This window comes from Staurois parvus, unplaced genomic scaffold (assembly GCF_062004578.1).
Source record: "Staurois parvus isolate SC_StPar_1 unplaced genomic scaffold, SC_StPar_1.0 ptg001484l, whole genome shotgun sequence".
NCBI classification, from domain to species: domain Eukaryota; kingdom Metazoa; phylum Chordata; class Amphibia; order Anura; family Ranidae; genus Staurois; species Staurois parvus.
The window spans coordinates 54,695-81,780 of NW_028319280.1; the positions used below are offsets into that span (position 1 = coordinate 54,695).

Consider the following 27,086-nt stretch of genomic DNA (forward strand, 5'->3'; position numbering starts at 1 on the left):
ACGTTTCCATCCAATATCTCCTGGTACTGAAGAGAATTCATGGTACCTTGCACACGCTGAAGCTTCCCTGTACCTGCAGAAGCAAAACAGCCCCAAAGCATGATTGACCCTCCACCATGCTTCACAGTAGGCAAGGTGTTCTTTTCATCATAGGCCTTGTTCTTCCTCCTCCAAACATAGCGTTGATCCATGGGCCCAAACAGTTCTAATTTTGTTTCATCAGTCCACAGAACACTATCCCACAACTTTTGTGGTTTGTCCACATGGCTTTTGGCATACTGCAGTCGACTCTTCTTATTCTTTGGAGACAGCAAGGGGGTACGCCTGGGAGTTCTGGCACGGAGGCCTTCATTACGCAGTGTGCGTCTTATTGTCTGGGCTGAAACTTCTGTACCCACATCTGACAAATCTTTTCTCAGTTCCTCAGCAGTCACACGGGGACTTCTCTCCACTCTACGCTTCAGGTAGCGCACAGCAGTCGAAGTCAGCATCTTCTTTCTGCCACGACCAGGTAGCGTTTCAACAGTGCCCTTTGCCTTGAATTTGCGAATGATGCTTCCTAAGGTGTCTCTTGGTATGTTTAACATCTTTGCAATCTTCTTATAGCCATTGCCCTTCCTGTGAAGAGAAATCACCTCTTCTCTTGTCTTCCTGGACCATTCTCTTGCCTTCACCATGTTTGTAACCACACCAGTAAATGTCTAGAAGGAGCTGAGTATCACAGTCATTTTAAAGCTGCCTAATTGGTGCTTATTATGCTTGATTGCTGCTCGGTGACATCCACAGGTGTTTTCAATACCTGATGGAAAGCACCTGTATGAACCTCTGTTCTTCAGAGTGGTAGTCTTTAAGGGGTTGAATAATTGTGGCAATGAAGAAACCACATAAGAACCATTTACTACTGTATTACATAAACAATTGATGTCATTTTAGTTGCATTTGGGTAGTTACAACGTCCTTGTAGGATTTGATTCTGAATACAATTCCAAATGTACACTATAGTCCCTAAACCCCTTTACAGCATTGGGGGTTGAATAATTTTGGCCACAACTGTATATGATGTATGAGAGAGGAGAGCTTCATGTCTGAGATATATATCATGTATGAGGGAGAAGAGCTCCATGTCTGATTATATTGGAGAAGAGCTCCATGTTTGATTATATTGGAGGAGAGCTCCATGTCTGAGATGCATACGATATATGAGGGAGGAGAGCTCCATGTCTGAGATGTATATCATGTATGAGGGAGGAGAGCTCCATGTCTGAGATGTATATCATGTACGAGGGAGGAGAGCTCAATGTCTGAGATCTATACGATGTATGAGGTAGGAGAGCTCCATGTCTGAGATGTATATGATGTATGAGGGAGGAGAACTCCATGTCTGATTATATTGGAGGAGAGCTCCATGTCTGAGATCTATACGATGTATGAGGGAGGAGAGCTCCATGTCTGAGATGTATACGATGTATGAGGGAGGAGAGCTCCATGTCTGATTATATTGGAGAAGAGCTCCATGTTTCATTATATTGTAGGAGAGTTCCATGTCTGAGATGTATATGATGTATGAGGGAGGAGAGCTCCATGTCTGAGATGTATATGATATATGAGGGAGGAGAGCTCCATGTCTGAGATGTATATGATATATGAGGGAGGAGAACTCCATGTCTGATTATATTGGAGGAGAGCTCCATGTCTGAGATGTATATGATATATGAGGGAGGAGAGCTCCATGTCTGAGATGTATATCATGTATGAGGGAGGAGAGCTCCATGTCTGATTATATTGGAGGAGAGCTCCATGTCTGAGATGTATACCATGTATGAGGGAGGAGAGCTCCATGTCTGATTATATTGGAGGAGAGCTCCATGTCTGAGATGTATATGATGTATGAGGGAGGACAGCTCCATGTATGAGGGAGGAGAGCTCCATGTCTGAGATGTATATGATATATGAGGGAGGAGAGCTCCATGTCTGAGATGCATATCATGTATGAGGGAGGAGAGCTCCATGTCTGATTATATTGGAGGAGAGCTCCATGTCTGAGATGTATATGATGTATGAGGGAGGACAGCTCCATGTATGAGGGAGGAGAGCTCCATGTCTGAGATGCATATCATGTATGAGGGAGGAGAGCTCCATGTCTGAGATGTATATGATATATGAGGGAGGAGAGCTCCATGTCTGAGATGCATATCATGTATGAGGGAGGAGAGCTCCATGTCTGATTATATTGGAGGAGAGCTCCATGTCTGAGATGTATATGATGTATGAGGGAGGACAGCTCCATGTATGAGGGAGGAGAGCTCCATGTCTGAGATGCATATCATGTATGAGGGAGGAGAGCTCCACGTCTGAGACGTATATCATGTATGAGAGCTCCATGCAGGACGTATGGTTGAGTCTGATATCTTGGAAAACCATGATGGGAATGTATAAAGCTTGATCTGATGAGTGACCGCACTCCATTCATCTACCAGACCCCATGTTATGGCATTACCCTCATAGCTGGTGACATGACGGCTCTGAGACTCACCAGCCATGTCAGTGGGGGGCTCCGGGGACCCTGGGGTGACGTCTACAATAAAACACAATGACAGACATCGCATGAGACACAAAAAATATAATATTCAGGAAAAACTGCATGACATCATCAGAGAGCGGGGCAGTGTGTATGATGTCACATCTCGTATTGGCTGTAAGTTATAGAATATATTGAGCGCTCTACAGAAGAAAATACATTTCCACAACAAGGGATTATGGGAGTCTCACCCTCACAGTCTGGTGCCTGGCAGTATTTAATGTCCACACTGGGGCCCTCACATTCTTTGCCCCCATTGGCTGGTGGAGGGTTCGAGCAGTCCCGTGACCTCGTCATATTGCCCAGGCCTCCGCAGGAGACAGAACAGGGGCTCCAGGGAGACCACAAGGTGAAGCCTCCATCCTGAGAACAAGCGGAAAATGCGCACTCCATGCGGCCGTTCTCACACGTGCTGGAGGAAGGAGAGATGAAAATTACATGCTGCAACATATCACATATATGATAACAGCTCAATGCTTTCTATGAGGAATATAACCGTCCTGACATCACAGAGAAATCTAAACCTCTAAAGAGACTTCTTCCCAGCTTCAGATCACCAGAAGGAGATTTCTCTCCACAACATGTATGTTACGGGGCCCATTGTATCTCTCTGACACTTCCTCATGTTATCTTACCCTTTTTGTCATTCCAGATGGTGTCCATCATGAGAATTTACCTAAAGATTGGAATAAGGGACTTCACCAACTCTAGAGCCGAATTCCTGAGCCACAAAGCCTCGAATGGCCTCATCCTTGGCTAGAGCCATGGCGGATTTTTTCCCATGATGACCGTATACTTTTGTTGCAGGTATCTGGAGGGAAATTGGTTAAAGCAACCACCTCGAAAGAGGCTGCCATCAACCCCAAGACTTCCATACAGAAACAGATTTAGATGCCTTCTGAACTGAAGAGTTCAAACCTGAGACTGAAGAATCTGAAGCTTCTCCTAGGAAAAGGAACACTCTGGCATGATGTGCCCAAGACCAGATCCACCTCTTTGACCTCTGCACAACCAAATATAACTGGTCCCACAGAGCCCTAACAGTTCCCAGCCAGAGATAACTTGTCCCACAGAGCACTCGCCAGCCAGAGATAAGTGTTCCAACAGAGACCTCACCGATGGTTCCCAGCCAGAAATAGGTTGTCCAACAGAATCTTCATCAACTTCCCAGACACAGATAAGTTGACCTACAAAGCCCGAGCCATCTGTTCCTCAACAAGAGGTCTCCACAGTATTACACAATGGCAATGGGGACAGCATTGGCACCAGCATCTTTGGGAAAACCAAAGGCGCAAAGGATAGGTCAAAGGGAAAGGCTACCACAGGTAGCATAGTAGTCCCAGCTCAAGGCACAGAAAGTGTTAGTGAACTGGAAAGATAGGTAACAGTAAGCATCTTTGAGGTCTACTGAAGCTGGTTAAAGCAACCACCTCGAAAGAGGCTACCATCAACCCCAAGACTTCCATACAGAAACAGATTTAGATGGCTTCTGAACTGAAGAGTTCAAACCGGAGACTGAAGGATCTGAAGATTCTCCTGGGAAAGGAACACTCTGGCATGATGTGTCCAGAACCAGATCCACCTCTTTGACCTCTGTACAACCAAATATAAATGGTCCCACAGAGGCCTAACAGTTGCCAGCCAGAGATAACTTGTCCCACAGAGCGCTCGCCAGCTGTTCCCAGCCAGAGATAAGTTGTCCAGCAGAGCCCTCACCGATGGTTCCCAGCCAGATATAGGTTGTCCAACAGAATCTTCACCAACTTCCCAGCCAGAGATAAGTTGTCCAACAGAGCCCTCACCGATGGTTCCCAGCCAGATATAGGTTGTCCAACAGAATCTTCACCAACTTCCCAGCCAGAGATAAGTTGTCCAACAGAGCCCTCACCGATGGTTCCCAGCCAGATATAGGTTGTCCAACAGAATCTTCACCAACTTCCCAGCCAGAGATAAGTTGTCCAACAGAGCCCTCACCGATGGTTCTCAGCCAGATATAGGTTGTCCAACAGAATCTTCACCAACTTCCCAGCCAGAGATAAGTTGTCCAACAGAGCCCTCACCGATGGTTCCCAGCCAGATATAGGTTGTCCAACAGAATCTTCACCAACTTCCCAGCCAGAGATAAGTTGTCCAACAGAGTCCTCACCGATGGTTCCCAGCCAGATATAGGTTGTCCAACAGAATCTTCACCAACTTCCCAGCCAGAGATAAGTTGTCCAACAGAGCCCTCACCGATGGTTCTCAGCCAGATATAGGTTGTCCAACAGAATCTTCACCAACTTCCCAGCCAGAGATAAGTTGTCCAACAGAGCCCTCACCGATGGTTCCCAGCCAGATATAGGTTGTCCAACAGAATCTTCACCAACTTCCCAGCCAGAGATAAGTTGTCCAACAGAGCCCTCACCGATGGTTCCCAGCCAGATATAGGTTGTCCAACAGAATCTTCACCAACTTCCCAGCCAGAGATAAGTTGTCCAACAGAGCCCTCACCGATGGTTCCCAGCCAGATATAGGTTGTCCAACAGAATCTTCACCAACTTCCCAGCCAGAGATAAGTTGACCCACAAAACCCGAGCCAACTGTTCCTCAACAAGAGGTCTTCCAAGTATTACACAATGGCAATAGCACAAAAATGCAATGGGGACAGCATTGGGACCAGCATCTTTGGGAAAACCAAAGGAGCAAAGGTGTCAGGGATCTCCCCGATCCCTGCCGCGATGGTCCCGGCGCAGGCGCAGTGCACCGCCCTGTGCAGGGACACGGGCACTAGGTCCGGGCCGGCCGCGGCGTTCGAGTTCGTGCATGCGCAGTAGAAGCCGCGGCCGCCCGCTGGGCACCAATGGCAGCGCAGGGCGGGATATTTAAATGGCCCTGAGCTGTCATTCAGTGCCTTCTGGTCTTTCCTGCATCCTGTGAACCTGTGAACCTGTACCCTGTAAGTTATTGACCCGGATTGTACCTGACCTTGCTGCTTTCTCCTGCTCTGACCCTTGCTTTGCCTGACCTCTCTCCTGAATGCCCCCTATTGGATTTGACCTGCTGTTGCTGACCTGGCGTGTGACCCGACCATTCTATGCCCGCTGCCTTGTACCTTGCCGCCCTCTCTATTACCGACCCGGCCCGTCTGACCTTGCTCATCCATCCATCCCGTGCAGTGGGGTCTTCTGACCTCCTCACATCAGACTCTTCCCCGTGGGAGCCCCTTGCGCATACTACTACCACTGACGGACGCACCCAGTAGTCACGACCTGGTCTCAGGGAGCTCCAAGTCCATCCCCACCATCAGGGGCCCTGGTGAACAAGCACCCTGGGACTTAGACTCCGTACGCTGGGGACGCCTATTCAGTGGAGTGCTAGTGGTACCGCCGGGCGGTCCCTTACAGTACCAGAAGGCCATGACTGAGTCTAGAGGAGGTCCCTCGCCGCTGGAGGAGATCTGCAGGCACCTGTCCAATTTGACACAGACCGTATCGGCCCTGCAGGATAGATGTCAGCGGATTGAAACTCAATTCCAGACCTGTACTATATCCGCTGCCGCCCCACAGGCCGCGGTCCCCGCACCTCCAGCCGTAGCAGCCCCTGTGCTGGTGTCTGGGGCATCCGCACCACTCCCGGCGGCCGACCCCCGAGTACCCTTACCGGAACGTTTCCACGGGGACCGCACACGTTTCAGATCATTCCGCGAGTCCTGCCTCCTCTATTTTGAGCTACAACCCCGAACCTTCGTGACTGAATCCGTGAAGGTGGGGTTCGTCATCTCCCTCCTGCAGGGTGAACCCCAAGACTGGGCCCATCGATTACGGGGAAAAAACGACCCTCACCTCAGTTCGGTTGACAGTTTTTTTGATGCTATGGCCATCCTTTATGATGACCCGCAGCGGGCAGCTTCTGCTGAAGCTACTCTGTACACGCTCCGGCAAGGCCGCCGAGCGGCGGAGGAGTACGCATCTGAATTTAGGCGGTGGATGGGGGATACTTGCTGGAACGAGTTCGCACTCCTGCATCAGTTCCGTATTGGCCTATCAGAAGGCCTGAAAGATGAGCTCGCCCAGGTGGAGGTACCTGAGACTTTAGAGGACTTAATAGCACTGACCATTAAAATTGACCGTAGACTGCGGGAACGCAGGTTTGAGAGGTCCGGCCAGGGTCACGGAAATCCCTGGGGATCATTTCAGGGTCCCAGTCAAACACCTAGGCCAATCATCCAAAACCGGCCACCTGGAGACAACCCCGAACCCATGCAGCTTGGCCTGGCACGGCCTAAACTATCCCCAGAGGAACATCTGCGCAGACGATCCCAGAACCTGTGCCTCTATTGTGGCGAAGCTGGTCATATGGCGCGTTCCTGCCCGCAGAAACTGAGTAAGTGCACCTCTTCTTCCTTATCCCTTGGCAATGTTGGTCCATCCCAATACTTAGTGGTACCCCTTTCCTTTCAGCTTCCAGAAAGGACCGTGGAAGTATCGGCCATAATTGACTCTGGGGCATGCAGCTGCTTCGTGGATATTAATTTTGCTCACCAGCAGGGTATTCCCCTTCAATTGAAACAGATGGGGTTCAATATTTATTTGGCCGACGGTTCCCGAATAAAATCGGGGGTAGTGAACCAGGAAACCCCCTCCATCACCACTGTCATTGCCGGCCAGCACCAGGAACTCCTCCGCCTGGATGCTATAGCTTCACCCCTCTTCCCAGTCATTCTGGGGCTCCCATGGTTACGGGCCCATAACCCCCAGATTGACTGGGAGACCGGAGTAATCACGTTCCCTTCCCCATACTGTCGGATATACTGCCGCACTTCGGGCCCGGGGACCCCCCAAATCCTCCTGTGCTCTGAGGGGGAAGCTGAATTAAAACAAGTAATCCCTGCGGCCTACCATGGGTTTCTAGATGTGTTCAGCAAACGGGGGGCTGATACTCTACCCCCCCACCGCCCTTATGACTGCCCCATTGACCTGTTACCCGGCTCAGAAATTCCTTTTGGGCGAATCTTCCCCCTTTCAGAGCCCGAATTGGGGGCCCTAAAGGAATATATCGAGGACAGCCTCCAGAAGGGGTTCATCCGCCACTCCACTTCACCGGCGGGGGCGGGAATCTTCTTTGTTGAAAAGAAGGACAAAACCTTAGGGCCATGTATCGATTACAGGGAATTGAACAGGGTCACGATAAAAAACCGTTACCCACTACCGTTAGTACCTGAGCTGTTCCAAAGTTTAAAGTCAGCAGTGGTTTTTACCAAGCTGGATCTGAGGGGGGCGTACAACTTGATTCGCATAAGGGAGGGGGACGAGTGGAAGACGGCCTTCCGCACCCGCTTCGGTCATTTTGAATATCTGGTCATGCCGTTCGGGTTGTGCAATGCTCCGGCCACGTTTCAACACTTTGTAAACGATATTTTTAGGGACTTTCTGGATGTCTTTGTGATCGTTTATTTAGACGACATTCTGATTTTCTCCCCGTCTTTGGGGGAACACAGAATACATGTAGCAAAAGTATTGGGGCGGTTGCGGCAGCATGGGTTGTACGCCAAGGCAGAAAAATGTTGTTTTGAACAATCCAGCATTGCCTTCTTGGGCCTGATTATCTCCACCGCGGGGGTCGCGATGGATCCCCAGAAGGTCGCTGCAATACTGGATTGGCCTGAACCCACAGACAGGAAAGGCGTCCAACGATTCATCGGCTTTGCAAATTTTTACCGGAAGTTCATCAAGAACTTCTCGGGTCTGGTCTCCCCCATTACTCAGCTAACCAAGCTGGGAACCCGATTCAGATGGACACCAGAAGCGCAGGGAGCTTTCGAAGTCTTAAAGAAGCTGTTCACTTCGGCACCCATTTTGGGTCACCCAGACGCCGCTCTGCCCTATATCTTGGAGGTAGATGCATCGGAGAATGCGGTAGGCTCCATCCTCTCCCAACGAAAAGGCACCAAGGAATTGCTCCACCCTGTAGCGTTCTTCTCACGGAAGCTGACCCCAGCGGAGAGGAACTATGATATCGGTGATCGAGAGCTACTAGCGATCAAAACGGCGTTAGAGGAATGGAGGTACCTGCTGGAAGGTGCGGTGCACCCCATCTTAATATTTACTGACCACAAGAACCTAGAGTATCTGAGAACCGCCAATCGTCTACGCCCGCGACAGGCGAGATGGGCACTATTCTTTTCAAGATTCAACTTCCACATTACGTACCGGCCGGGATCAAAGAACACTAAGCCGGATGTGTTATCACGGATGTACGAAGACTCCAAGGAGACCCCAGTACCTGACACCATCCTGTCCTCGGGTAACTTCTTGGTCCTTCAGTCGGATCTTCGTTCCAGGCTAATGGAGGCATCCACAAACTTCTCTACCCCAGGCGGAGGGCCGCTCCGGAACAAGGGGGGACTCCTATGGAGGGATGACCGAATTGTGGTGCCGGAAGAAACCCGAACCCTGGTCTTGGGGCATTGCCACGACCACCCAATGGTGGGGCACTTTGGCCCAGAAAAGACCCTGGAACTTCTCCGACGCTCATTCTGGTGGCCAGACATGGCTAAGGATTGTAAGGGCTATGTCAGGTCCTGTGTCACCTGCCAGAAGAACAAGCCATCAAGAAACAAGGTTTGGGGTCTGCTGCGACCCTTACCTATTCCTGAACGGCCTTGGCAAAAGATCTCACTAGACTTTATAGTCGAGCTTCCGCCATCCCGAGACCACACGGCAATCCTGGTAGTCGTGGACCGCTTGTCCAAGATGGCCCACTTCATCCCGTTGAAGAAGACCCCCTCGGCGGCCGAGACCGCGCAAGTCTTCATTCGTGAGGTAGTCAGGTTGCATGGGGTCCCCGAAGACATTGTCTCGGACCGAGGGGTCCAGTTCACGTCCAGATTCTGGAGGGCACTGTGCAAAGCCCTGGACATCAAATTATCTCTCTCCTCTGCGTTCCACCCTCAAACGAACGGTCAAACCGAAAGGACCAATCAGACCTTGGAGCAATACTTGAGATGCTATACCTCATTTACTCAAGATGACTGGCTGCCACTTCTACCTCTAGCGGAATTTGCGTATAACAACGCCCGCCACTCAGCAACAGGGCAGTCCCCGTTCTTTGCCAACTATGGCTTTCACCCAGTCTTCCTCCCGGATTTGGTGTCGGAATGCCCAGTACCAGCAACACAAGATGTGGTAACGTTCTTCGCTGCGAACAATGAGAAGCTTCAAGTGGCCATCAGTCGGGCCCAGGAAGACTACAGGAAAGCATTCAACAGGAAATGGAGAGGAGATCTGGTGTTGCGGCCTGGGGAGAAGGTTTGGCTGGCGACGTCCAATCTAAAGATGCTTTGCCCGTCAAAGAAATTGGGACCCAAATTTATAGGCCCCTTCTGCATTAAACGGATGGTTAACGAAGTAGCCTACGAACTCGCCCTCCCTGACACGCTCAAGATCCACCCGGTCTTTCATGTGTCCCTTCTGAAGCCTGTGGTCCCAGATGCCTTCCCTGACCGGGAATCTAGACCCCCGGAAGCGGTAACGGTCGAAGGGGAAGAAGAGTTTGAGGTTGAAACAATCCTGAAGTGTCGAAGGAGGGGAGGCCAGACCCAATTCCTTATCAAATGGAAGGGCTATGGTCCTGAGGACAATTCTTGGGAACCAGCCCATAATGTCCATGCACCCAGACTTGTCCGGAGGTTCTTTCGCGATCACCCGTGGTGGAGAGATCGGGTGGGCATCCGGAGGTTGCCCGTAGGGGGGGGGCAATGTCAGGGATCTCCCCGATCCCTGCCGCGATGGTCCCGGCGCAGGCGCAGTGCACCGCCCTGTGCAGGGACACGGGCACTAGGTCCGGGCCGGCCGCGGCGTTCGAGTTCGCGCATGCGCAGTAGAAGCCGCGGCCGCCCGCTGGGCACCAATGGCAGCGCAGGGCGGGATATTTAAATGGCCCTGAGCTGTCATTCAGTGCCTTCTGGTCTTCCCTGCATCCTGTACCCTGTAAGTTATTGACCCGGATTGTACCTGACCTTGCTGCTTTCTCCTGCTCTGACCCTTGCTTTGCCTGACCTCTCTCCTGAATGCCCCCTATTGGATTTGACCTGCTGTTGCTGACCTGGCGTGTGACCCGACCATTCTATGCCCGCTGCCTTGTACCTTGCCGCCCTCTCTGTTACCGACCCGGCCCGTCTGACCTTGCTCATCCATTCATCCATCCCGTGCAGTGGGGTCTTTTGACCTCCTCACATCAGACTCTTCCCCGTGGGAGCCCCTTGCGCATACTACTACCACTGACGGACGCACCCAGTAGTCACGACCTGGTCTCAGGGAGCTCCAAGTCCATCCCCACCATCAGGGGCCCTGGTGAACAAGCACCCTGGGACTTAGACTCCGTGCGCTGGGGACGCCTATTCAGTGGAGTGCTAGTGGTACCGCCGGGCGGTCCCTTACAAAAGGATAGCTCAAAGGACAGGGCCACCACAGGTAGCATAGTAGTCCCATCTCAAGGCACAGAAAGTGTTAGTGCCCTGGAAAGATAGGTAACGGTAAGCATCTTTGAGGTCTACCGAAGCCAGGAGGTCTCCTTAATGAAGGAAGGCAATTACAGATCTGGTGGATACCATCCTAAACGTTTGGGCCTAAATTTAAACATTCAATGTCTGGAGGTCCAAGATGGGGCGAATGCCCCCTCTGAGTTTTGAAACAGCGAACAGGTTGCAATAAAATTCAAATAGCAAATAAAATTTAGCGAGCGCTCAGAGAATAAAAGCTGCTAGCACCCTGAGCTAAACCAACCCAAAGAAAAATATTGAACATAACAGTTCTGCGCTGAAATACAATCCACATTACGTTTCAGGACATATATAAAAAACGGCGATCAAAAGAAATTTACAAAACCTGAAAGTAATTAAAAATACAAAAATAGTGGAAAAGGAATCGCAAAATATATGACCGATACACCCAACAGAGTGACCGAGTGCTACGTGCAGAATAAATATTGACTCAACATAATTCATAAAGTGATCCAAAAAGTGCTACCTGCAAGAAAATAATCGAACCGATGCGGCCGAAACTTACAAATATGGCCGCTGATCCAAACATGGACTCGGCGGCATGACGTCAGCACGTAGGGCTCCAACTGACGCGTTTCGTGGGCGTATCCCTTTGAAGACGTGCGTGTGCAGGAAACGCATCGGGTGGAGCCCTAGGTGCTGACGTCACGCCGCCGAGCCCATGCTTGGATTGGCAAGCCGCATCTGTGTGTATACATTCCACGTGGATTTGATTTTGCTTTTATACATTTTGCAATAAACGACACTTTATCCATCATTTCTGGGCTCCGTGTGGTGAGCCATCTCCCCAGCATCTCCTTTCTGGCCGGCGGCATGACATCAGCACGTAGGGCTCCAACTGACGTGTTTCGTGGGCGTATCCCTTTGAAGACGTGCGTGTGCAGGAAACGCATCGGGTGGAGCCCTACGTGCTGACGTCACGCCGCTGAGCCCATGCTTGGATTGGCAAGCCGCATCTGTGTGTATACATTCCACGTGGATTTGATTTTGCTTTTATACATTTTGCAATAAACGACACTTTATCCTTCATTTCTGGGCTCCGTGTGGTGAGCCATCTCCCCAGCATCTCCTTTCTGGCCGGCGGCATGACGTCAGCACGTAGGGCTCCAACTGACGCGTTTCGTGGGCGTATCCCTTTGAAGACGTGCGTGTGCAGGAAACGCATCGGGTGGAGCCCTACGTGCTGACGTCACGCCGCCGAGTCCATGCTTGGATTGGCAAGCCGCCTTTCTGGCCGGCGATCCAATCTCTGAGAAGGCACCAGGAAAGGTCCGTTGTCTGGCAGTTGTGCGTGACCATGCTTCGGTTCTGGTGAGTGCATCGTGGTGGCGGATTACATGAAGATTTGCACCTTTTGGAATACTACAGGCAAATCTGCAAGGAATTTGTTTGGACTGTTCAGTTTATGTCCCTTTACATTTGTTTTCATGGATTATTTGATGAACTTTATGCTTTCAGATTTTTTTCTTGCACGTAGCCCTTTGTTGGGTCACTTTACGAATTATATTTGGTCAATATTTATTCTGCACGCAGCACTTTGTCACTCTATTGGGTGTAGTATCGGGTGGGGCCCTACGTGCTGACGTCATGCCGCCGACTCCATGTTTGGATCAGCGGCCATATTTGTACGTTTCGGCCGCACCTGTTGGATTTTTTTCTTGCGCGTAGCCCTCTTTGGGTCACTTTACGAGTTATATTTAGTCAATATTTATTCTGCACTTATCACTCGGTCACTGTATTGGGTGTAGCGTCGGGTGGAGCCCTACGTGCTGACGTCACGCCGCACTTATCACTCGGTCACTCTATTGGGTGTAGCGTCGGGTGGAGCCCTACGTGCTGACGTCACGCCGCACTTATCACTCGGTCACTCTATTGGGTGTAGCGTCGGGTGGAGCCCTACGTGCTGACGTCACGCCGCACTTATCACTCGGTCACTGTATTGGGTGTAGCGTCGGGTGCAGCCCTACGTGCTGACGTCACGCCGCACTTATCACTCGGTCACTCTATTGGGTGTAGCGTCGGGTGCAGCCCTACGTGCTGACGTCACGCCGCACTTATCACTCGGTCACTCTATTGGGTGTAGCGTCGGGTGCAGCCCTACGTGCTGACGTCACGCCGCACTTATCACTCGGTCACTCTATTGGGTGTAGCGTCGGGTGGAGCCCTACGTGCTGACGTCACGCCGCACTTATCACTCGGTCACTCTATTGGGTGTAGCGTCGGGTGGAGCCCTACGTGCTGACGTCACGCCGCACTTATCACTCGGTCACTGTATTGGGTGTAGCGTCGGGTGGAGCCCTACGTGCTGACGTCACGCCGCACTTATCACTCGGTCACTCTATTGGGTGTAGCGTCGGGTGGAGCCCTACGTGCTGACGTCACGCCGCACTTATCACTCGGTCACTGTATTGGGTGTAGCGTCGGGTGGAGCCCTACGTGCTGACGTCACGCCGCACTTATCACTCGGTCACTCTATTGGGTGTAGCGTCGGGTGGAGCCCTACGTGCTGACGTCACGCCGCACTTATCACACGGTCACTCTATTGGATGTAGCGTCGGGTGGAGCCCTACGTGCTGACGTCACGCCGCACTTATCACTCGGTCACTCTATTGGATGTAGCGTCGGGTGGAGCCCTACGTGCTGACGTCACGCCGCACTTATCACTCGGTCACTCTATTGGGTGTAGCGTCGGGTGGAGCCCTACGTGCTGACGTCACGCCGCACTTATCACTCGGTCACTGTATTGGATGTAGCGTCGGGTGGAGCCCTACGTGCTGACGTCACGCCGCACTTATCACTCGGTCACTCTATTGGGTGTAGCGTCGGGCGGAGCCCTACGTGCTGACGTCACGCCGCACTTATCACTCGGTCACTCTATTGGGTGTAGCGATCATATATTTTGTGATTCCCTTTCCACTCTTTTTGTATTGTTAATGACTTTCAGGTTCTATGAATTTATTTTGATCACCGTTTTGCATACGTATGTCCCGAGACGTAATCTGGGTCACCACACTGACCAGGGCCGGGGGAGGGGCTAGGCTTGGTCATTCTCTTGCTAATTTTTTGTTTTCGTATTTTGGGTGGAGTTGTGAAGAGTTGGACCCCCTGTCAGGTTTTCTGGCTGTCTGTGTCCACATTGGTGAGATTCCTCCTCTCCCACTGTCCTGGTCACCATTGTTCCAATGGGGACACCGGTCTGGTGACACCTGTCTAAGAAGGAATTGCACTTCCTGTTGTCTCTGAGACTCAAAGAAAGGGAAAATCTTTCCAATAGGACAGCAAATAAATCTGACGGGGGTTTGAACCATTTCCTGCTTCATCCAAATCCCCCCCCCCCCCCAAAAAAAAACCCCAAACGTTTTGTCAGAGATTGTAAAGCTGAAGTTTGTTCGGTGTACCCTTTGCCTTCCCTGGCTCCTCCCCTCCCCCCCCAACATGAAAATGATATTTTGAACTAGAACCTTTTAATTTTCATTACACAACTTACTTTAGAGCCAGTGATGTCATCACTGGGTCCCTGTGCTTCTCTATGCAATGTATGCACATCATGGCTGATGGGAGGGGCCGGCAAGGTGCTGTACATAGCTTCCTGAAAACATCCCAGCACCCTGCCTCAGTACTCCTAAGCAGGGGCAGACTGACAACTCATGGGGCCCCCGGGCAATAGGGGATCATGGGGCCCCTGTGTCCTTGCCCATACTCAAAAAAGTCTATGAAAAAGGTACCGGGGGCATCTCATGAGACCCCCTACTGACCCCGGGCCCTCGGGCAGTGCCTGAGTTTCCAAATGGTCAGTCCGCCCCTGATGCTACGTCAGTGCAGCACTCTTATGTTACGTAGGTTGCAGTAGAAGCCCTGGAACCGTCCTGCTGTAGGGACTGAGGCAAGGACACCTTGATCCAGGAGACCTGAAAGGGGTGAAGGAGATCTTCTAGTCTGTGTGGAGAAACAGGAAGGTTGGAAGTGAGAAAACGAGGAGAAGACAAGCAAAGAAACGTCCGTCTGTAGCCTTGGTACACCTCCTTGCACCCAGGCATCTAGAATACAAGCTGTCAAGGTGCCAGAAAATGTCAACAGGTGACCCCCAACTCTGGAAAATGGGGCAGCACCTTCATGGAAAGGAAGGCTTATCTGAGTATCTGGCCGACGTGGAATACCAGGCTGTGCCGGAGGACGGGAAGCCGAGCTTGGAGGACCTCAACGCTGAAGTTGAGGTGAGAGAGAAACCAATGGAAGATGAATATGCAGTCTGCACCCCCGGCTTTTTTTCACCAGGAAAAACGGGTTCTCCTGCCTTTAATAGCATTCTTGATGATATTACCCAAAGTGGGCCCCAAAGACAACATCCCTCAAAGGCCAAATTCCTCAAACAATTCTTGCAGTAGAGAACTTTAGCCAAGTTGTCCTCAGCATGTCGGGAAGAACGAGTAAGAAGTCATACTGGAGGCTCCCAGTGAACTATCACAACTGAAGAAGCTCATGTGACTTATGCAGGACATAGATGGGTCGAAAATCGGCCGATTTTCGGATCGTTAGTGGGCTATTTGTTCGGTCGTTTTTCGGTATTTTGGCCGTTTTTTTAAATCGGGAAAGTTGGAAAAAAATCGGCCAATTTTGACGATCGGACGATTTTCGCGGCAATTAGTGGGCAAATCGGTCGATTTTTTACCGATAAAAAATCTGCGCATGAGCAGTGACCTGCAAGAGGAAGACAAAAAGAAGAAAAAGAAGAAGAGGAAGAGGATGAAGAAGAGGATGAAGAAGAGGAAGAAGAAGAGGATGAAGAAGAAGAAGAAGAAGAAGAAGAAGAAGAAGAGGATGAGGATGAAGAAGAAGAAGAAGAAGGAGAAGAAGAAGAAGAAGGAGAAGAAGAAGAGGATGAGGATGAAGAAGAGGATGAAGAAGAAGAAGAAGAAGAAGATGAGGATGAAGAAGAAGATGATGAGGATGAGGAAGAAGAAGAAGAAGAAGAAGAAGAGGATGAGGATGAAGAAGAAGAAGAGGATGAGGAAGAAGAGGATGAGGGAGAAGAAGAAGATGAGGATGAGGAAGAAGAAGAAGAAGATGAGGATGAGGAAGAAGAAGAAGAAGATGAGGAAGAAGAAGAAGAAGAAGAAGATGAGGATGAGGAAGAAGAAGAAGATGAGGAAGAGGAAGAAGAAGATGAGGATGAAGAAGAAGTAGAAGAAGAAGGAGAAGAAGAGGATGAGGATGATGAAGAAGAAGAAGAGGATGATAAAGAAGAAGATGAGGATGAAGAAGAAGAAGCAGAAGAAGAGGATGAGGATGATGAAGAAGAAGATGAAGAAGGAGAAGAAGAAGAGGATGAGGATGAGGAAGAAGAAGAAGAAGAGGATGAGGATGAAGAAGAAGAGGATGAGGAAGAAGAAGAAGAAGAAGAGGATGAAGAAGAAGAAGAGGAGGAAGAAGAAGAAGAGGATGAGGAAGAAGAAGATGAGGATGAGGAAGAAGAAGATGAGGATGAAGAAGAAGAAGAGGATGAGGATGATGAAGAAGAAGAAGAGAATGATGAAGAAGAAGAAGAGGATGAAGAAGAAGAAGCAGAAGAAGAGGATGAGGATGATGAAGAAGAAGAGGACGAGGATGATGAAGAAGAAGAGGACGAGGATGAAGAAGGAGAAGAAGAAGAGGATGAGGAAGAAGAAGAGGATGAGGATGAAGAAGAAGAAGAAGAAGAAGAGGATGAGGATGAAGAAGAAGAAGAGGATGAGGATGAAGAAGAAGTAGGATGAAAATAAGAGGAATTCCAGTCCAGCAAAAAGTGTCTCTGCAGAGAGCTCCGCTATTTCTTTGACAGTTCTCTGACAGTTCCTTGACATTTACAGCGGTTGCAACATTGTATCTATTTGTTTCCGAATAAAAACATCTGTATCCTAAATGGATACAAATATATACAATGTTGCAACCGCTGTAAATGTCAAGGAACTGTCAGAGAACTGTCAAAGAAATAGCGGAGCTCTCTGCAGAGACACTTTTTGCCGGCTCTAGACGGGATGAAAATCGGCCGATTTTTTTTATCATTGGTGGTAACGTCGGCCACTTGAACGACCGATTGTTCGTTTTTTTAAAAGAAAAATCGGCCGATTTTCGACCCATCTATGGCCTGCATTAGTGGGTGAAACGCGTTGATGTCACAGCGTCTTGGTGCCTCCGTCACCGGCTTCCCGGTGCTTCCACTCAGTGTTACCATCTCACCGCCATGCACCGCACACCGGAACACCAGGCTGATCCGGCAGACCCTTGACCCACGGATGACTACACTGCATGGTTCAGCCTTCTATACTCAGTAGTGGGAAGAGACAATCCCAGATGACAGGGCAAGGTTGGGTGACTCAGTACATAGGCATCCACACACTGGGGCCTTCTCATTTCCTGCCAAGGGCTTGGATGAGCCATTGTAATCCGGCTGACATTTTTCCGAACATTGGAAGACGGCGGTTCACTATTCCTTAGCTCACCCACTACGGTGAATATTTTCAGTCCCACTCTACCTGCTGTATACCTCCACGGGCACCATTGCCTTTACATGTTCTTGGAAGATATCCTAATGGACTATTCCTCATGGGTCATGTTTGGGTCTGCCATGCAATCTACATGCCTGTAATACGGCTCTAAGGATTGAACTGCATGTCCAAATGCATCATCAATGACCGTCTCTCTTTGCTATATTAGCGCATAGATCTGGCTGTGCCATACACATACTTTCATCAGGTGGCTAATCCACGGTCTACATGAGAACAGTGAACCATATCTATACTCTCTGCCAGAGCACCTGTTGGGGAAATCTGAGGACCACCTACAATCCCACACTTGGGTTTACGTTCATGTATCTCCTTATCTGAGGACTACCTACGATCCCACACTTGGGTTTACTTTCATGTATCTCCTTATCTGAGGACCACCTACAATCCCACACTTGGGTTTACTTTCATGTATCTCCTTATCTGAGGACTACCTACAATCCCACTCTTGGGCTTACTTTCATGTATCTCCTTATCTGAGGACCACCTACAATCCCACACTTGGTTTACTTTCATGTATCTCCTTATCTGGGGACTACCTACGATCCCACACTTGGGGTCATTTCATGTATCTCCTTATCTGAGGACTACCTACAATCCCACACTTGGGTTTACTTTCATGTATCTCCGTATCTGGGGACTACCTACAATCCCACTCTTGGGGTCACTTTCATGTATCTCCTTATCTGAGGACTACCTACAATCCCACTCTTGGGGTCACTTTCATGTATCTCCTTATCTGAGGACTACCTACGATCCCACCCTTGGGTTTACTTTCATGTATCTCCTTATCTGGGGACTACCTACAATCCCACACTTGGGTTTACTTTCATGTATCTCCTTATCTGAGGACTACCTACGATCCCACACTTGGGGTCACTTTCATGTATCTCCTTATCTGAGGACCACCTACGATCCCACACTTGGGTTTACTTTCATGTATCTCCTTATCTGAGGACTACCTACAATCCCACACTTGGGTTTACTTTCATGTATCTCCTTATCTGGGGACTACCTACAATCCCACACTTGGGTTTACTTTCATGTATCTCCATTTCTGAGGACCACCTACAATCCCGCACTTGGGTTTATTTTCATGTATCTCCTTATCTGAGGACTACCTACAATCCCACACTTGGGTTTACTTTCATGTATCTCCTTATCTGAGGACCACCTACAATCCCACACTTGGGTTTACTTTCATGTATCTCCTTATCTGAGGACCACCTACAATCCCACTCTTGGTGTCACTTTCATGTATCTCCTTATCTGAGGACTACCTACAATCCCACTCTTGGGGTCACTTTCATGTATCTCCTTATCTGAGGACTACCTACGATCCCACCCTTGGGTTTACTTTCATGTATCTCCTTATCTGGGGACTACCTACAATCCCACTCTTGGGTTTACGTTCATGTATCTCCTTATCTGAGGACTACCTACGATCCCACACTTGGGGTCACTTTCATGTATCTCCTTATCTGAGGACCACCTACGATCCCACACTTGGGTTTACTTTCATGTATCTCCTTATCTGAGGACTACCTACAATCCCACACTTGGGTTTACTTTCATGTATCTCCTTATCTGGGGACTACCTACAATCCCACACTTGGGTTTACTTTCATGTATCTCCATTTCTGAGGACCACCTACAATCCCGCACTTGGGTTTATTTTCATGTATCTCCTTATCTGAGGACTACCTACAATCCCACACTTGGGTTTACTTTCATGTATCTCCTTATCTGAGGACCACCTACAATCCCACACTTGGGTTTACTTTCATGTATCTCCTTATCTGAGGACCACCTACAATCCCACTCTTGGGGTCACTTTCATGTATCTCCTTATCTGAGGACTACCTACAATCCCACTCTTGGGGTCACTTTCATGTATCTCCTTATCTGAGGACTACCTACGATCCCACCCTTGGGTTTACTTTCATGTATCTCCTTATCTGGGGACTACCTACAATCCCACTCTTGGGTTTACGTTCATGTATCTCCTTATCTGAGGACTACCTACGATCCCACACTTGGGGTCACTTTCATGTATCTCCTTATCTGAGGACCACCTACGATCCCACACTTGGGTTTACTTTCATGTATCTCCTTATCTGAGGACTACCTACAATCCCACACTTGGGTTTACTTTCATGTATCTCCTTATCTGGGGACTACCTACAATCCCACACTTGGGTTTACTTTCATGTATCTCCATTTCTGAGGACCACCTACAATCCCGCACTTGGGTTTATTTTCATGTATCTCCTTATCTGAGGACTACCTACAATCCCACACTTGGGTTTACTTTCATGTATCTCCTTATCTGGGGACTACCTACAATCCCACACTTGGGTTTACTTTCATGTATCTCCATTTCTGAGGACCACCTACAATCCCGCACTTGGGTTTATTTTCATGTATCTCCTTATCTGAGGACTACCTACAATCCCACACTTGGGTTTACTTTCATGTATCTCCTTATCTGAGGACCACCTACAATCCCACACTTGGGTTTACTTTCATGTATCTCCTTATCTGAGGACCACCTACAATCCCACACTTGGGTTTATTTTCATGTATCTCCTTATCTGAGGACTACCTACAATCCCACACTTGGGTTTACTTTCATGTATCTCCTTATCTGAGGACTACCTACAATTCCACACTTGGTTTACTTTCATGTATCTCCTTATCTGGGGACTACCTACGATCCCACACTTGGGGTCATTTCATGTATCTCCTTATCTGAGGACTACCTACGATCCCACCCTTGGGTTTACTTTCATGTATCTCCTTATCTGGGGACTACCTACAATCCCACTCTTGGGTTTACGTTCATGTATCTCCTTATCTGAGGACTACCTACGATCCCACACTTGGGGTCACTTTCATGTATCTCCTTATCTGAGGACCACCTACGATCCCACACTTGGGTTTACTTTCATGTATCTCCTTATCTGAGGACTACCTACAATCCCACACTTGGGTTTACTTTCATGTATCTCCTTATCTGGGGACTACCTACAATCCCACACTTGGGTTTACTTTCATGTATCTCCATTTCTGAGGACCACCTACAATCCCGCACTTGGGTTTACTTTCATGTATCTCCTTATCTGAGGACTACCTACAATCCCACACTTGGGTTTACTTTCATGTATCTCCTTATCTGGGGACTACCTACAATCCCACACTTGGGTTTACTTTCATGTATCTCCATTTCTGAGGACCACCTACAATCCCGCACTTGGGTTTATTTTCATGTATCTCCTTATCTGAGGACTACCTACAATCCCACACTTGGGTTTACTTTCATGTATCTCCTTATCTGAGGACCACCTACAATCCCACACTTGGGTTTACTTTCATGTATCTCCTTATCTGAGGACCACCTACAATCCCACACTTGGGTTTATTTTCATGTATCTCCTTATCTGAGGACTACCTACAATTCCACACTTGGTTTACTTTCATGTATCTCCTTATCTGGGGACTACCTACGATCCCACACTTGGGGTCATTTCATGTATCTCCTTATCTGAGGACTACCTACGATCCCACACCTGGGTTTACTTTCATATATCTCCTTATCTGAGGACTACCTACAATCCCAGTCTTGGGTTTACTTTCATGTATCTCCTTATCTGAGGACTACCTACAATTCCACACTTGGGTTTACTTTCATGTATCTCCTTATCTGAGGACCACCTACGATCCCACACTTGGGTTTACTTTCATGTATCTCCTTATCTGAGGACTACCTACAATCCCACACCTGGGTTTACTTTCATATATCTCCTTATTTGAGGACTACCTACAATCCCACACCTGGGTTTACTTTCATGTATCTCCTTATCTGAGGACTACCTACAATCCCACTCTTGGGCTTACTTTCATGTATCTCCTTATCTGAGGACCACCTACGATCCCACACTTGGGTTTACTTTCATGTATCTCCTTATCTGAGGACTACCTACAATCCCACACTTGGGTTTACTTTCATGTATCTCCTTATCTCAGGACTACCTACAATCCCACACTTGGGTTGATTTCATGTATCTCCTTATCTGAGGACTACCTACGATCCCACACCTGGGTTTACTTTCATATATCTCCTTATTTGAGGACTACCTACAATCCCACACTTGGGTTTACTTTCATGTATCTCCTTATCTGAGGACTACCTACAATCCCACACTTGGGTTTACTTTCATGTATCTCCTTATCTCAGGACTACCTACAATCCCACACTTGGGTTTACTTTCATGTATCTCCTTATCTGAGGACTACCTACAATCCCACTCTTGGGCTTACTTTCATGTATCTCCTTATCTGAGGACCACCTACAATCCCACACTTGGGTTTACTTTCATGTATCTCCTTATCTGAGGACTACCTACAATCCCACACTTGGTTTACTTTCATGTATCTCCTTATCTGGGGACTACCTACGATCCCACACTTGGGGTCATTTCATGTATCTCCTTATCTGAGGACTACCTACAATCCCACACCTGGGTTTACTTTCATATATCTCCTTATCTGAGGACTACCTACAATCCCAGTCTTGGGTTTACTTTCATATATCTCCTTATCTGAGGACTACCTACGATCCCACACTTGGGGTCATTTCATGTATCTCCTTATCTGAGGACTACCTACAATCCCAGTCTTGGGTTTACTTTCATGTATCTCCTTATCTGAGGACTACCTACAATTCCACACTTGGGTTTACTTTCATGTATCTCCTTATCTGAGGACCACCTACAATCCCACACTTGGGTTTACTTTCATGTATCTCCTTATCTCAGGACTACCTACAATCCCACACTTGGGTTTACGTTCATGTATCTCCTTATCTGAGGACTACCTACAATCCCACACTTGGGTTTACTTTCATGTATCTCCGTATCTGGGGACTACCTACAATCCCACTCTTGGGTATACTTTCATGTATCTCCTTATCTGAGGACTACCTACAATCCCACACTTGGGTTTACTTTCATGTATCTCCTTATCTGAGGACTACCTACAATCCCACACTTGGGTTTACTTTCATGTATCTCCTTATCTGGGGACTACCTACAATCCCACTCTTGGGTATACTTTCATGTATCTCCTTATCTGAGGACTACCTACAATCCCACACTTGGGTTTACGTTCATGTATCTCCTTATCTGAGGACTACCTACAATCCCACACTTGGGTTTACGTTCATGTATCTCCTTATCTGAGGACTACCTACAATCCCACACTTGGGTTTACTTTCATGTATCTCCTTATCTGAGGACTACCTACAATCCCACACTTGGGTTTACTTTCATGTATCTCCATTTCTGAGGACCACCTACAATCCCGCACTTGGGTTTATTTTCATGTATCTCCTTATCTGAGGACTACCTACAATCCCACACTTGGGTTTACTTTCATGTATCTCCTTATCTGGGGACTACCTACAATCCCACACTTGGGTTTACTTTCATGTATCTCCATTTCTGAGGACCACCTACAATCCCGCACTTGGGTTTATTTTCATGTATCTCCTTATCTGAGGACTACCTACAATCCCACACTTGGGTTTACTTTCATGTATCTCCTTATCTGAGGACCACCTACAATCCCACACTTGGGTTTACTTTCATGTATCTCCTTATCTGAGGACCACCTACAATCCCACACTTGGGTTTATTTTCATGTATCTCCTTATCTGAGGACTACCTACAATCCCACACTTGGGTTTACTTTCATGTATCTCCTTATCTGAGGACTACCTACAATTCCACACTTGGTTTACTTTCATGTATCTCCTTATCTGGGGACTACCTACGATCCCACACTTGGGGTCATTTCATGTATCTCCTTATCTGAGGACTACCTACGATCCCACCCTTGGGTTTACTTTCATGTATCTCCTTATCTGGGGACTACCTACAATCCCACTCTTGGGTTTACGTTCATGTATCTCCTTATCTGAGGACTACCTACGATCCCACACTTGGGGTCACTTTCATGTATCTCCTTATCTGAGGACCACCTACGATCCCACACTTGGGTTTACTTTCATGTATCTCCTTATCTGAGGACTACCTACAATCCCACACTTGGGTTTACTTTCATGTATCTCCTTATCTGGGGACTACCTACAATCCCACACTTGGGTTTACTTTCATGTATCTCCATTTCTGAGGACCACCTACAATCCCGCACTTGGGTTTACTTTCATGTATCTCCTTATCTGAGGACTACCTACAATCCCACACTTGGGTTTACTTTCATGTATCTCCTTATCTGGGGACTACCTACAATCCCACACTTGGGTTTACTTTCATGTATCTCCATTTCTGAGGACCACCTACAATCCCGCACTTGGGTTTATTTTCATGTATCTCCTTATCTGAGGACTACCTACAATCCCACACTTGGGTTTACTTTCATGTATCTCCTTATCTGAGGACCACCTACAATCCCACACTTGGGTTTACTTTCATGTATCTCCTTATCTGAGGACCACCTACAATCCCACACTTGGGTTTATTTTCATGTATCTCCTTATCTGAGGACTACCTACAATTCCACACTTGGTTTACTTTCATGTATCTCCTTATCTGGGGACTACCTACGATCCCACACTTGGGGTCATTTCATGTATCTCCTTATCTGAGGACTACCTACGATCCCACACCTGGGTTTACTTTCATATATCTCCTTATCTGAGGACTACCTACAATCCCAGTCTTGGGTTTACTTTCATGTATCTCCTTATCTGAGGACTACCTACAATTCCACACTTGGGTTTACTTTCATGTATCTCCTTATCTGAGGACCACCTACGATCCCACACTTGGGTTTACTTTCATGTATCTCCTTATCTGAGGACTACCTACAATCCCACACCTGGGTTTACTTTCATATATCTCCTTATTTGAGGACTACCTACAATCCCACACCTGGGTTTACTTTCATGTATCTCCTTATCTGAGGACTACCTACAATCCCACTCTTGGGCTTACTTTCATGTATCTCCTTATCTGAGGACCACCTACGATCCCACACTTGGGTTTACTTTCATGTATCTCCTTATCTGAGGACTACCTACAATCCCACACTTGGGTTTACTTTCATGTATCTCCTTATCTCAGGACTACCTACAATCCCACACTTGGGTTGATTTCATGTATCTCCTTATCTGAGGACTACCTACGATCCCACACCTGGGTTTACTTTCATATATCTCCTTATTTGAGGACTACCTACAATCCCACACTTGGGTTTACTTTCATGTATCTCCTTATCTGAGGACTACCTACAATCCCACACTTGGGTTTACTTTCATGTATCTCCTTATCTCAGGACTACCTACAATCCCACACTTGGGTTTACTTTCATGTATCTCCTTATCTGAGGACTACCTACAATCCCACTCTTGGGCTTACTTTCATGTATCTCCTTATCTGAGGACCACCTACAATCCCACACTTGGGTTTACTTTCATGTATCTCCTTATCTGAGGACTACCTACAATCCCACACTTGGTTTACTTTCATGTATCTCCTTATCTGGGGACTACCTACGATCCCACACTTGGGGTCATTTCATGTATCTCCTTATCTGAGGACTACCTACAATCCCACACCTGGGTTTACTTTCATATATCTCCTTATCTGAGGACTACCTACAATCCCAGTCTTGGGTTTACTTTCATATATCTCCTTATCTGAGGACTACCTACGATCCCACACTTGGGGTCATTTCATGTATCTCCTTATCTGAGGACTACCTACAATCCCAGTCTTGGGTTTACTTTCATGTATCTCCTTATCTGAGGACTACCTACAATTCCACACTTGGGTTTACTTTCATGTATCTCCTTATCTGAGGACCACCTACAATCCCACACTTGGGTTTACTTTCATGTATCTCCTTATCTCAGGACTACCTACAATCCCACACTTGGGTTTACGTTCATGTATCTCCTTATCTGAGGACTACCTACAATCCCACACTTGGGTTTACTTTCATGTATCTCCGTATCTGGGGACTACCTACAATCCCACTCTTGGGTATACTTTCATGTATCTCCTTATCTGAGGACTACCTACAATCCCACACTTGGGTTTACTTTCATGTATCTCCTTATCTGAGGACTACCTACAATCCCACACTTGGGTTTACTTTCATGTATCTCCTTATCTGGGGACTACCTACAATCCCACTCTTGGGTATACTTTCATGTATCTCCTTATCTGAGGACTACCTACAATCCCACACTTGGGTTTACGTTCATGTATCTCCTTATCTGAGGACTACCTACAATCCCACACTTGGGTTTACGTTCATGTATCTCCTTATCTGAGGACTACCTACAATCCCACACTTGGGTTTACTTTCATGTATCTCCTTATCTGAGGACTACCTACAATCCCACACTTGGGTTTACGTTCATGTATCTCCTTATCTGAGGACTACCTACGATCCCACACTTGGGTTTACTTTCATGTATCTCCTTATCTGGGGACTACCTACGATCCCACACTTGGGTTTACTTTCATGTATCTCCATTTCTGAGGACCACCTACAATCCCACACTTGGGTTTACTTTCATGTATCTCCATTTCTGAGGACCACCTACAATCCCACACTTGGGTTTACTTTCATGTATCTCCTTATCTGAGGACCACCTACAATCCCACACTTGGGTTTATTTTCATGTATCTCCTTATCTGAGGACTACCTACAATCCCACACTTGGGCTTACGTTCATGTATCTCCTTATCTGAGGACTACCTACAATCCCACACTTGGGCTTACTTTCATGTATCTCCTTATCTCAGGACTACCTACAATCCCACACTTGGGTTTACTTTCATATATCTCCTTATCTGAGGACTACCTACGATCCCACTCTTGGGTTTACTTTCATGTATCTCCTTATCTGAGGACCACCTACGATCCCACACTTGGGTTTAATTTCATGTATCTCCTTATCTCAGGACCACCTACGATCCCACACTTGGGTTTACTTTCATGTATCTCCTTATCTGGGGACTACCTACGATCCCACACTTGGGTTTACTTTCATGTATCCCCTTATCTGGGGATTACCTACGATCCCACCCTTGGGTTTACTTTCATGTATCTCCTTATCTGAGGACTACCTACGATCCCACTCTTGGGTTTACTTTCATGTATCTCCTTATCTGGGGACTACCTACGATCCCACCCTTGGGTTTACTTTCATGTATCTCCTTATCTGAGGACCACCTACGATCCCACACTTGGGTTTACTTTCATGTATCTCCTTATCTGAGGACCACCTACGATCCCACACTTGGGTTTACTTTCATGTATCTCCTTATCTGAGGACCACCTACGATCCCACACTTGGGTTTACTTTCATGTATCTCCTTATCTGAGGACCACC

The 27,086-nt window shown here is 47.9% G+C and overlaps 1 protein-coding gene across 1 annotated transcript in view; it reads right to left on the reverse strand.

The window, feature by feature from the left end:
- LOC149435585 (SCO-spondin-like) overlaps positions 1 to 27,086 on the reverse strand; it is a 234,063-nt gene that overhangs the window by 42,169 nt on the left and 164,808 nt on the right. Inside the window, 2 exon segments of the mRNA XM_089662513.1 lie at positions 2,498 to 2,575; positions 2,770 to 2,990. Of these exon segments, the coding sequence (XP_089518639.1) occupies positions 2,498 to 2,575; positions 2,770 to 2,990 (299 nt within the window).